This window comes from Anopheles coluzzii, chromosome 2 (assembly GCF_943734685.1).
Source record: "Anopheles coluzzii chromosome 2, AcolN3, whole genome shotgun sequence".
Classification (NCBI taxonomy): Eukaryota; Metazoa; Arthropoda; class Insecta; order Diptera; family Culicidae; genus Anopheles; species Anopheles coluzzii.
Genome location: NC_064670.1, coordinates 100,874,711 through 100,887,250, shown reverse-complemented (window position 1 = coordinate 100,887,250; position 12,540 = coordinate 100,874,711). Strand labels below are relative to the sequence as shown.

The 12,540-nt window shown below is 48.0% G+C and overlaps 1 protein-coding gene across 1 annotated transcript; it reads left to right on the top strand.

Moving 5' to 3' along the window:
• The first annotated feature begins 7,781 nt into the window (after positions 1 to 7,781).
• On the top strand, positions 7,782 to 11,017 carry LOC120952866 (uncharacterized). Its single transcript, XM_040372413.2, has 2 exons — positions 7,782 to 7,944; positions 8,078 to 11,017. The coding sequence occupies exons 1-2, from the start codon at positions 7,930 to 7,932 to the stop codon at positions 10,895 to 10,897; spliced, it is 2,835 nt and encodes a 944-aa protein (XP_040228347.2). The 5' UTR covers positions 7,782 to 7,929; the 3' UTR covers positions 10,898 to 11,017.
• Positions 11,018 to 12,540: the final 1,523 nt, after the last annotated feature.

Sequence of the window (12,540 nt, the reverse complement as noted above, 5' to 3'; positions counted from 1 at the left end):
CCTTTCCGTGCGAGCGAGACATGATGCAGCATCGTTTAGGGGCGAGAATTAGTGGCGGCCCGCAAGTGCACACCACCCCGCCTTACATGCCCTACCCGAGGGTGCGTGTGTTCGATCTTAGTCAGCGCGCGCGGTTCCATCTCGTCCACACCCCTTCCTAAGCGTATTGGGCACTCTCGGGAGCTCTCTCTCTCTCGCTCGGAAGCTTGTCCGCGCGGAGGAAGGGGCTCAGAGACAATGGGCCCGTGTGTACAGTGACGGCAAACAAACAGCCTCAGCAGCAGCATCCCGGTATCGGCTACTAAGGCGCAGACTAAGGCGGCTAAGAGAGCAACAAATCGAAAAGAGAGTGAGAGTGAACGCGCGCCACTACGTGCGAAGCACTCACAGCACTGTCCCTACCCGAGGCTCGTTGCGATCCCTCTCGAGGTATGCGAGTGTCGTGCGACTATTATGTGTACTTTCTTGGGTAGGGAAAAAGGTCACCGGCGGCGGCGCGCGCGCGCACGTCATTCCACCGATGCTTGGGAGCTTTACCGTCGGTCGATCTTCGGTAGCGTCTTCATTTGCCTGCCGATCCCGGTGGTGTTGACAGAGTGTACTGCTGGTCTTGCAATTGCTGATCGCTACTTCGTTCAGATCCTGGATTTGTTTGTTACAAACGCTGACCAATCATCTCACGTGAGGCTCTTGCTCGAAGAAGGATTCAAATCTGCTCCGTTGCTATACCTTATCGTTCAGGTTTCAAACGGGCAGACAACTACATTATCTCCGAGGGTGGCATTTGGTCCTGATTAGATTGCAACGTGTGCGCCAGTTCGCTGCTGCATCTGATTTGTCGCTCGGTCGTGCTTTCAAGGTGGGTTAGACCACGCCTCAGCGTCTGTTTTTGAATGTGGTTAACACCTTCACCCCGAGACTGTAGTCGAGACTGAGTCGTCGTCTGCGCCACACACTAATCGATGATCGATTAGAACCGGGCAGTGTTTGCGTGACCAGTTCGATTCATCAAACCACTAAACTGTTCGTTTATAAATACAAAAATGCGATTGCGAGTGTGTTTTGGAATGTTGTGGGAGGAAGACTTGTGCAATGTGAGTCGTCGGCGAGCGTTGGGTGATAAATTTAAAATACTACCTTTAAAAATGCCATCTGTGCTAGAGTTTCATACAGGGAGGAACGGTGGGTTCCAGTTTTTTTTTATTGTAGGTTACGGTGTTGCGGCGAGATAAGGCGAGCTGTAACTTTGATGATTTGGATGATTTTTTGGACGCCCAACATGTATCGGCTATCCACGACACACCTTTTTCCCCGATTCTACGGGGAAAACCATTTTACATAATATCGAACTTTACATAATAATGTGAAGAAATTTGAGGTATGAGTCACGATCGACCGAATACGCTTGATGAAATATGGCATGCATTGATGTGCTAATTGTGCGCAATTTAATAATCATTTTCAGACTTTCCAAAAATAGCAAAACGGTACCACCCTGACCTTACCGCAGCGTCTATTTTATTTTCTCACGATTTTGGTAATCTTTGTACCCCTTCTCATGTGTGCTCCCAACTGTGGCAAGTATTTTGGCTGATCATTTTGCGACTGTTCGATTGTATTGACGCTGGATTGCCGATTTCGTTGACTTATGATCGTAATTGCCGCTGGTGAATCGTTGCATCGTAATTTGTCAACTTAATTTCCTTCTCCGACGATCGATTGCATCGTAAGCGGGCATCCGATTACCAGGTGGTCTGATGCTGAGGATACATTGGAATGCATCCCGCACTGAACGTATCAACACTGGACGATGCAATTCGCGATGCAAATACGCTGCGCTTGACCTTGCAATCGTTGAAGTAGAAAGTGTCCAGTTTTAAAGATGCGTCCGTTAAAAAGAGTGATTTTATGGGTGGGGTGGGTTGTGCTACATTGTCAATCCAAGCGAACGGGACAAGATTGCAGTATCATGTATTGCAGTTTACTATATTTGAACTTTTATTTTGAAAAGTTGTTCCAAAGTGTTGCTAAGATCGACTGAATCTCTGAAACAAGATTGTAGTGCCTGACGTGTGACTTGTTCTGAAGATCCTGTCAGATGCATAAAGCTGTTCTGTATCTATCTTCTTCTATTAGGCGTAGAGTCCTACGCGGACATACCGGCCTGTAAGGCTTTCGAGACTTAATTCATTACCACGCAGCCAGATAGTCAATTCTTGCTACGGGGGGACGGTCAATTCTAGGCTTGAACTCATGACGGGCATGATTTTTTGTCGCTCCAGTTGGCGACTGTAATACGCGACCGCCTTGTATCTATCTAGTTCTTATTTTAGCTCTGCTTTTAGCAGTAAATATTACAATCAGCAACCAAACCTGTCCTTCCATTCCGCATTTCACGCCAACATCCCATCCTTTGCCGGCCCGGACCTAACCACACCCTAGCCAATCACAACCATTGCACCATTTCAAACGATACCGAGCGATTTGCAATACGCTTCCACGAGCTAATCATATTATCTGGATGAGTGTGGCGAGAAGAATTATGATGCGATTTCCATCTCATCTCCAATGCAAATCTTTCGCCCCCCGCCTTGGAGAGCAGACTCGATTCCAACGCTCGGAGGGCGGTCCAACGCTGTTTTATTGACCGTGATGCTCTGGTGGTGGTTGTCGCTACTTTTTTGCAGTTGCAGTTTTTATGCCCCACATGAACTCCTGGACGCTTGTGCTTGTGTGTTAAGGTTTCTAGCGCAAGGTCACGGGGTTTTTTTTTCTCTCCTCAGTTTGATGCTATTTCTGGGAAAACTCTATCGTCGGCCTTTGCGAAGGATAAGAGCATTGAACCTGGCGATCGCGTGTCGGCACGCAAGTGCAAGTGCCAATCGATAAAGACTCTAACTAAAATTGCGTGTATCCAGCAGACGAATGCGCTGTCCTGATGCATCTCGCCGGATCAATCAAAATCAATCACCTTCCCGGTTCCGGTAACGTCAGGAACAATTTTCCTGTGCGCGCAAAGCTTCCGCAGCGGAGGGGCAATGAGTGACAAGCATTCTTGGTGAAATTCATGGCATCCAAGGTCAGCAAGGCTTCCGATCGGGTGCATCCGTGGGATTGCATGTGGCCCACAGGTGGCTTGTGTCTTCCCTTTCGCAACCCGTTTGCCATTTCGCCAGCACGTGTTTCGCAATCTTTGGCAGTTTCGGATCTGCGGACGTTTGCGCAACCCATAAACGGCCGGGTTGTGAACACGAACCACTCGGGGGGCGAGTTTGGGGATGGCAAATAGGGGTGGTATGTGTATGTGCTGGGTTGCGTTTTCGACACCGCGCCAGCGAAGGGGTTAAGTCGTTAGACTTTGTTTTGACGCACGCGGTATTCTCGCGGTAGTGTGTGGGCGCTTTCTTTGGCTGAATATTCATAACTGCCCTGCTCGCGGGTCTGCAGGACACGGTTTGCGACGGATCGGCCAAGAGAGAGAAAGAGCGGGAAGAGCGCAGGATTTTGGCTATGAATTTTTAAATAGAGGAAACCTTTACCATAACACCGCTTTGGAGCATAATAGGCGCGCTTCGGCTAGGTTCGCGTTGGGCAAAGACGGGCAGCTCGCGTTGTGCGTTGTGATCATATTTATGCCACCATCTGGTGGTAGTGCTGTGAAAACTGCCATCCCCGCTCGGTGCTAAGAGCGCTCAAGGCTTCTCTTTTTTGTTGTTGGCAATTTCTTGTTTTATTTTTGGAGTTGATTATATTACTCGTCCGCCTGATGAATTACATTTTGGCGCCGGTTATGTCGCATCGAAATCGATAATAATGTTGATAAATTTCGCCATTTTCGTTGGTGCGGTAGCGCGTTTCGTTTCGTCGCTCCCGCGCATGATTGATACGGTCCTTGACAGACAATTTAGTATGTTTGCTTTTACGGATGTTGAACTTTTCCACAAAACGCGGTCTAATGTTATCGGTTTGTTTTGTTATGTTTTTGAACTGTCATTTTTTCATAATGGTTTATTTTTGTCCATAAATAATGAATAATGATTGCATAATATTTAACTTTGTTAGCCTTATTTCTATTTTCTATTTCTATAATTCAATGCTTTGAAACTCGTAAATACCACCTGTAGCACCGTCAAGCAAAGTAGTAGCCATATTTTTTATGATTTTTATGATTTATTTCTCATAAATCTTTCATGACTAGGCAAAGCTCGTGTACTAACGCATCACATTTCGTGAGCTGAAATGTTTACTGGAGCGTCTTAAGTCTCTTAACACTAAAAACCATTTTGTCGGTACTACCATCTTCTAGTCACTGAGTCTATTCTGTTGGTATTTTCGTCTTCACGCGGTAGCAAAGAAAGCATCTGTAATTTTTCTCTCGATCGCATGGAATAGAATTGATCTTTTCTCGCGTAGCAATTCCATAATAAAAAAATAATATATATGTAGTGAAAATACTGGCAATATTAATGTATCGTCTAGTCAATTGAATTCTTCTTCTTTGGCTCAACAACTGCTGTCGGCCAAGGCCTGCCTGTACCACTTGTGGAGCTTGGCTTTTAGTGACTCATGAAATATCCCCCATAGCAAGATAGTCAGTCCTACGTATGGCGGCACAGTCCATTTGGGGCTTAAACCCATGACGGGCATGTTGTTAAGTCATACGAGTTGGCAACTGTACTACGAGACCGGCCTAGTCAATTGATTCAGTCCTCAACAAATGTCGGATATGTCTATCCAGAGTCTTACAGAGATTATATTAGAATATAATGTTTATACAGTAGGTGACAGCTAACTGGATGTGTTTTACTGGAGTTTTTTTTAACTAGAAGTTCGCTAACTGGAGTGATTATTAGTTGTAAAATACATAAATGTCAAAACATAAAACATCCGCAATCTTACGAAGACAAATTCATAGCAAATGTGCATATAAATTCGGCAATCAGGAGACTTTTCGGATATTTTGTTATTGAAAGTCAGCAATAATCGACTGGCAAGAGACGTATAGTTTACTAAGAGCGATATAATCCGTTCCATTAAGAAGCAGCTAAAGAAAAGTGTGTGTGCTAACTGTTGTTATGCTAACTGTTGCTGAAAATTGTGCTCCATTGCAGAAGATCATCTATCCTTAGAGGAAGGAAATCTTTTGCAGCGTAAATTACAGTTCGTCGAACACTATTTTAAAAGGCACTTTGATACAAGCTGCTAACAGGGTGATGCCAAACTGTCTAGTTAGGAAAATATATTCTATCAAATGTTATTTTGCTGTAAGTTTAACGCAATCCGTCATTTTTATTTGTTTTCCTGATCTTATCAAAAACCGTCTCATGAAAAGCTTTAACGAACATCCTTATACTTTACTACCGACAACTTTTTTGCTGTAATAATAACACTCAATCTCACATTAAAGCAGATTTAGCCCCCAACCACACTCTCGACTATTCAACACAATCCAATTACTACTGCCAATCTGTTTTGCAGCGATGAATCTGCCTTATAACGCCATGCTTCCACTCGAACGGTTCCGATGCGACTGATTTAATTTAAATAGAAGCGGCCACTATTTCTTTCGTTATCGTGATACTGTGCTAAGTGGGGGAGAACTAGATACACATACACATTTGGAAGCACACGATTGATACGGGGTGACAGTGAAAGATCGGCCGAAGCATCTTTCAGCCCCGATGGTGAAATAGAGTTCATTAACTACTTAACATTTATCGAGACATTTCAGCAGCCTTGCAGTTTTGTGTTTGGGTGTTTAGCGCATGTTAGATTAGCTGGATGTTAGATTGAGCTAGTAGAAAAAATGTGGCATTTTTAATACATTCGTTGAACTCTCTGGGTCGTTCATTCTTTCCAGTGCGCAGCATTTCCATATCTTCCTGTTTTTTGTGCGTGTTATCAAAGCTAATTTTGGTACATTTCTACATTCGTTATGTCAAATGTCATAGGTGAGTTATCACCAGTGTCTTTGCGATGAATAATTATTTGGGATCGAATTGAAAAGAACAACTTTGAAGATGATCTTCAATCTGTCAGAAATGTATTACCTCAAAGATTGAAAGGTTGAAGTAATTCATGTTCAAGTCTTAAAATTAGGTATGAAAATATTTCTAATAAAAAAACCATTGTGCTTCAGCACGTTGTTATCTCAGTGTCAGTAAAATCGAAGTACACCAAACAGAACATATAACCTTACAAACCAATTCTTCCAAGTCGGGGTATACACGAAAGAAAAAGACATAAATTAAGAACCATTTGCCAACATCCGGTTCTGCGGGCTCCATTCAGCGCTCAAAGCCACCAAGCCTCACAATCCTGATATATTTTTGGTCCATTTGGTCTGCCAGCAGCCGGGGTTCTAATTCTAACTGCCCCGAAATCAGCGACCCGCGAGGATCGGACCCGAAAGCGGTATGCTAAATTCCGTGCATTTAATTTTGGCAAATAAATATAAAAAGCATCAACCGATAACAAACGCCAAAACAAGGCCATAACCAGTTCACCTCTTCAACTTTTTGTCCCTCGGTGTGTTTTAGAACCCGAAAGCAATCCAAACTATCTGCCTCGGTTCGGTTCACAGGGGAGGATAAATATCAAAAGGTCAGGCAGAATTCACCCCCTTTGGTCAGCTTAGAATCGACAGTGTCTTGCCGGGTGGGCAGGGGGTGACAGTGGACCTGTATACTGGTAGGATCGTTTCCCCCCCAACAGCGACAGGTTTTTTTCTGAATGCAGAATTGATAATCAGCACACAAGCTCCTTAAGCTTCCTTGTTCTCCTTCTCGGATGAAGTTTCCTTTTGTTAAGTATAGAAAACCATCAGAAGGAAGTAATTCTGTCGGTAATTGTGTCGTCGCAGGTCCATTTCTCTTCTGGTGAAACACTTCAATCTGGATTGGTCTCAGCGATAGGTTATCTTGTTTCGAATTTTCGCCCCATCATCACGATGACATCGATCAAATGATGGAACCGTATCCTTGACTTTTAGTAACCTCTTGCAGCAGTTCAGTATGCTTTGGGTGGTGGGTTTGTTTTCCAAATCTGATATCATTTCCAGAGTTGCCAAAATGCCGAGATTTCTGCCTCTTTTCTACGACCACACAAACCCACCGGGCACCCAGGCGCATCATTTCGCCCGCAAACGACTTCCTACCTCCCCAGACATTCTACACGTCTGTCGCGTCTAGGTCGCTGCCACTGGCCAACGCCGCTTGGTGGGTTCGCGAACTTTTGTCACACACACACGCCGGGCAACCGGGCGGAGAACCAGTTTCACTTTTGGTCACCGGCTTCGAGTCACCTGAATGTTTCGAGTCTATCGCGAGCAATCTTCACTGTCGCTTTTGTCTGTTTGTTTTTTTGTTATGTCCGTTCTTCTTCGCTTAGATGTCGGCGAACCGATTCGCGCACTCTTTCTGGCCGCCCAGTGCCTTGGACCTGGACTGTCTCAAAGTTCAGCCGAGTGTTTTGCAAAATTTCTTTCACCCATAGCGAGTCCGAACTCGATGCCGTCTTCCTGTCGAAGGTCACGCGGTGTGTTGAACGATGATAGCAGATGGATCGTCGGACTAAGCATCTCGGCTTGGATGGGTTGCAGCAGGCGAACAAAAAATTAGTTTGGTTCCATATTCAAATGAGCCGAAAACCCGAACCGCGAAATGGTTTCAGCAAGAATTCGGACCACTATCACCGGTATATCCAACGCCCGGAGCGTGGATGGAGACATCTTCGGGCAGTAAAACTGGACTGCACTATCGGGCGATCGGCACGGTATAAATATGTCCAGCCGAAGGATTCTCTCAACTAGTCTCAGTTCTGTGTAGCAAGGAGTAGCTAGTGGTCTTATGGTTTCCGTCTTCGTACGAGGAACACCGAACCGCCCAGGAGTGCAGTAGAATTTAGCTGGACCTCGTTGCGTGCCGGAAGATGATGGAAAACAAGGTACGGTGGCGTCACTCTAGACGCTTGCGAAAGTGTTTGAGACAGTGCAATAAAGTGATCGTGTTTTGTGAGCTGTGCGAAAGAAAAGATGGATAACGGAATGTGTTTCTGATTTTATTGATTTTCCCTCCAGATTGTTTTCCTGCTCTTCCTGGGGGCACTTTTAGGCGCCTCACGGGCGGAAGCTTTACCTGATGAAAGCTTCCTTATCACGTCGGTGAACAAGCAGAACTTGCTGAAAGCACTGCTGCAGCAAGAATCGACCTCTTCCAATATTGGCCTCCGAGGATCGGGTCAAAAGGACGAAGATGGATATCATTACGATCGCCCACAGGATCCACTCTGTCTCCTAGGTGATGGACCACACTGTCAGCAAACGAAACCTGACAACGGTTATCTGCCGCCTTGCGCACCAGGATCGCAAGGACCGAACTGTCAGCCAACTGCACCCATCTGTCCTCAGGGCGGAAATCCACCGCACTGCTGTACAAATGGAGGAAATGGACCGAACTGTGTATTGCCGGAAGTACCTCCGATACCGCCGATCATAGTTCATCCTGGCCATACCGGAGCACCCATCGTACAGGTACAGACCTTCGTGTACGGAGCATGCACCAACGGTGGCTCTGGACCGTACTGCTGTACAAATGGAGCAAACACGCCCGACTGTGTTCTGAGTGCACCTCCTATTGTGGTTGAGGCTCCACCACAGCCACCACCAACGAGGCCACCGCCGCCACCGCCAACGAGACCACCACCGCCACCGCCAACCACAACGAGACCTCGTCCACCGCCAACGACGAGACCTCCGCCGCCACCGACCACTACAAGGCCTCGACCGCCACCAACGACGAGACCTCCGCCACCGCCAACCACGACTCGCCCAAGACCTCCACCTACTACGACTCGTCCGAAGCCTCCACCTACTACCACTCGTCCTAGACCTTCACCGACGACCACGAGGCCACGTCCTCCGCCAACTACTACACGTCCAAAGCCACCGCCAACGACGACCAGGCCACGACCTCCGCCAACTACCACTCGTCCGAAGCCTCCTCCAACTACTACTCGTCCAAAGCCACCGCCGACGACTACGAGGCCACGCCCTCCACCAACTACCACTCGCCCGAAGCCTCCGCCAACGACGACAAGGCCACGACCTCCGCCAACTACCACTCGTCCAAAGCCTCCGCCAACGACGACAAGGCCGCGACCTCCGCCAACTACAACTCGTCCAAAGCCACCGCCAACGACGACCAGGCCACGACCTCCGCCAACGACCACTCGTCCGAAGCCACCGCCAACCACAACAAGGCCACGACCTCCACCAACGACCACTCGTCCGAAGCCACCGCCAACGACAACAAGGCCACGACCTCCACCAACGACCACTCGTCCGAAGCCACCGCCAACCACAACAAGGCCACGACCTCCACCAACGACCACTCGTCCGAAGCCACCGCCAACGACGACCAGGCCACGACCTCCACCAACTACAACTCGTCCGAAGCCACCGCCAACCACAACAAGGCCACGACCTCCACCAACGACCACTCGTCCAAAGCCACCGCCAACGACGACAAGGCCGCGACCTCCGCCTACGACGACTCGTCCGAGACCTCCGCCAACTACAACTCGTCCTAAGCCACCACCTACAACAACCCGCCCAAGACCTCCTCCAACTACCACTAGGCCCAAGCCGCCACCTACCACTACCAGACCACGCCCTCCGCCAACTACAACTCGTCCTAAGCCACCGCCGACGACGACGCGTCCCAAGCCACCGCCGACGACGACGCGTCCCAAGCCTCCGCCAACTACAACTCGTCCAAAGCCGCCACCAACGACAACGAGACCAAGACCACCGCCAACCACGACGCGTCCAAGACCGCCACCAACACCAACTCCTACATATCCAATCATACCTGTGACCCAACCACCGGTAGTGTACCTCGGATGCCCGAATGGAGGTGTTGGTCCTTACTGCTGCACGAACGGAGGAATCGGCCCGAACTGCGACGTACCACAGGGACCACCGTATCAATCGTGCGACAACGGCGGTCAACCACCGTTCTGCTGTACCAACGGAGGTGTTGGTCCGTACTGCGTGGAGATTCAGCAAGCAATCGAAGTCCGTCCACCGACGACTATCGTTTACACGGAACCGGTTTATCAGCCGATAGGGCCAGTTGTAGTGCCTCAGGGAATCCGCCCTGGGCAGGCTCCTCTGCCAACGCAGCCACAGCAGGTCCAGTACCAACCATATCAACCGCAGATCCAGTACCAACCACAACAGCCACAGTTCCAGTATCAACCGATTCAGCCACAGCAGCCACAGATCCAGTACCAGCAGCAGCAGCCACAGAGCCAGTACCAACCACAGCGCCCAATTAACGCACCTAGCTACGGTTATCAGCCTCAAGTAACCATAGTGCCTAGCTCTACACCTGCACCGTTCTTTGCCGGGTCAAGCGCACAGGCCGGTAGCGCCTTTGGACAGTCATCTGCGAATGATTTTGTTCAAGCCATAACGCCACGTCCGGTCGCTCCTGCCGCTCCAAGACCACAGGCTACACCAGCCCCAGCAAGACAACAACCTTCTGCACGACCACAGGCTTCTCCGGCGCCAGCAAGACAACAGCCTTCGGCACGACCACAGGCTTCTCCAGCACCGGCAAGACAACAACCTTCGGCACGACCACAGGCATCACCGACACCGGCAAGACAACAACCTTCGGCACGACCACAGGCATCACCGGCACCGGCAAGACAACAAACGTCGGCACGACCACAGGCAGCTTCGCCACAGCGTCAGACTGGTGGCTTCAATAACGATTTCTCCAATAAGGCTCCAGTGAGACCAGCGTCGGTGGCAGGAGCAGGACAATGTGAAGGATCGAACTGTGAGCACGGTTTCTACTACAAACTCGGTGATCAGGCGGTCATATTTTAGGGATTAGGAAAACATTCACGTATGTTGTAAGAGATATTGGTTTATGTACATAAATAAATGGTGGTTCCGCCGTGCCCGATGGAACAAATAATAATGTCACCGAAGATGTTGGGTTATATGTTTCGGATGTCTTCTGCTAGTGGTTTTTTAGCTTCTAACTGTATTTATTGAAATATTTATTCTATGTTTTCTTTCTCAATCTCCATGTTCCGTACTTTTCCTTGACGTTATAGTTTTGACAACTAATATCTATTCGATCCATAAGCATGCTGTGCTCAGTTCATACCCAGCCGCAGATCATACCTGCCTCGGCACAAACACTTGATTTGATAGTGGTCATCAAATGGCGCAATCGTTATTTAAAGCCTGGGCAACGGTAACCCGCCTCGGCTCGATTCCGCAATAGCTTCTACATCGTTTGTTCTTTTCTTTGTTGCCGGAGTGTAAAGGTCACACTCTAAGCCACGTTCGAGCGTTCGTTGCTCGAGGCACTGACGTTAGGTCGATAATTTGTTGCCCATTACCACGCCAGACCGAGCGCCAGCGTCGAGTGCGATTTCCAAGTCTGGGAGTACTTCGGTTTCAATCTCGGTGCACCATATTTAGAGTCTTATCTGCATGGGGCCATATCGACTGGTGGTATCCCAGCGTTTTCCCTTGCGCGTCTGGGCTGGTCGGGATTGTCGGTAGAGTGGCGCGTGACGTGACGAATTAGGGTCACAATCGAACTGAAAGACACGAACGATATCTATCTAAGGGACGAGTGAAGCTTTGATCCGTGGTCGTAGGTTGGTTCGTTGTACCTGTCGGGTGTAAATGCAGCTTTTTGATGAACTCCTAGGGTCATGTTTATAGGTTAACGCATTACACGTTGTGCATGAGGGTGCTTTCGTGTTTCATCTGATAATTTTCTCCTGACCCTATTGGTCAATTATTTATAGCGCTTAAGATAACAGAAGTGCCATTTTCCAGCGCTGTTTTAACCAATGACTTCGAACTGGATTATCAATTTAATGAGCAAGTTATATGGATAAAATTATTAAATTAATTATTCCCCCCGTAACAGCTCAAATTTTGCTTGTTTCATGCTCCTCCGGTGCACTATAATATCAAACGAAATGGTTTAATCGCAAAAAGGTCAAGGTGTGATTATTTGCATAATCCCACTGGCAAGTGCACCCATCAGCGGGTGGTGAATTTAGGCACTCTTGCCTATCGTTGAAGCATGTAGTAGAGCACCCAGAAACCCAAAAAACAAGTCATCAAACTACCGGAAGCGTGCAGCGTAAAACGCTGCATCGAAGCTCTCTGTACGCGCCGATGTTCGTGCCCATGTGAACCTTGCTTGTTGGTAACAAGTCAGACACATCGCAACAAAAAAAAGGAAAACAGCAACACCAACAGTAACAAAAGCAGCCGTCAGCCGTGCCAACGAGAACAACAAATCACTGCTGATGCGAAGGACATGCTGCTGTTGCTGCTGCTGTCTGTTTCTGAGATGTGTGTTGCTTTCGTCTCGTGGGAGTTTGGACGAAAAATTGACGACCTAAGGGTAGGCATTAATTCGTCTTTCGGGTCAAGTGGTGAATAAATGAGGAGAAAAAAACTGACAAGATAAAAAAGGTAAAAATCACAAAACAAAC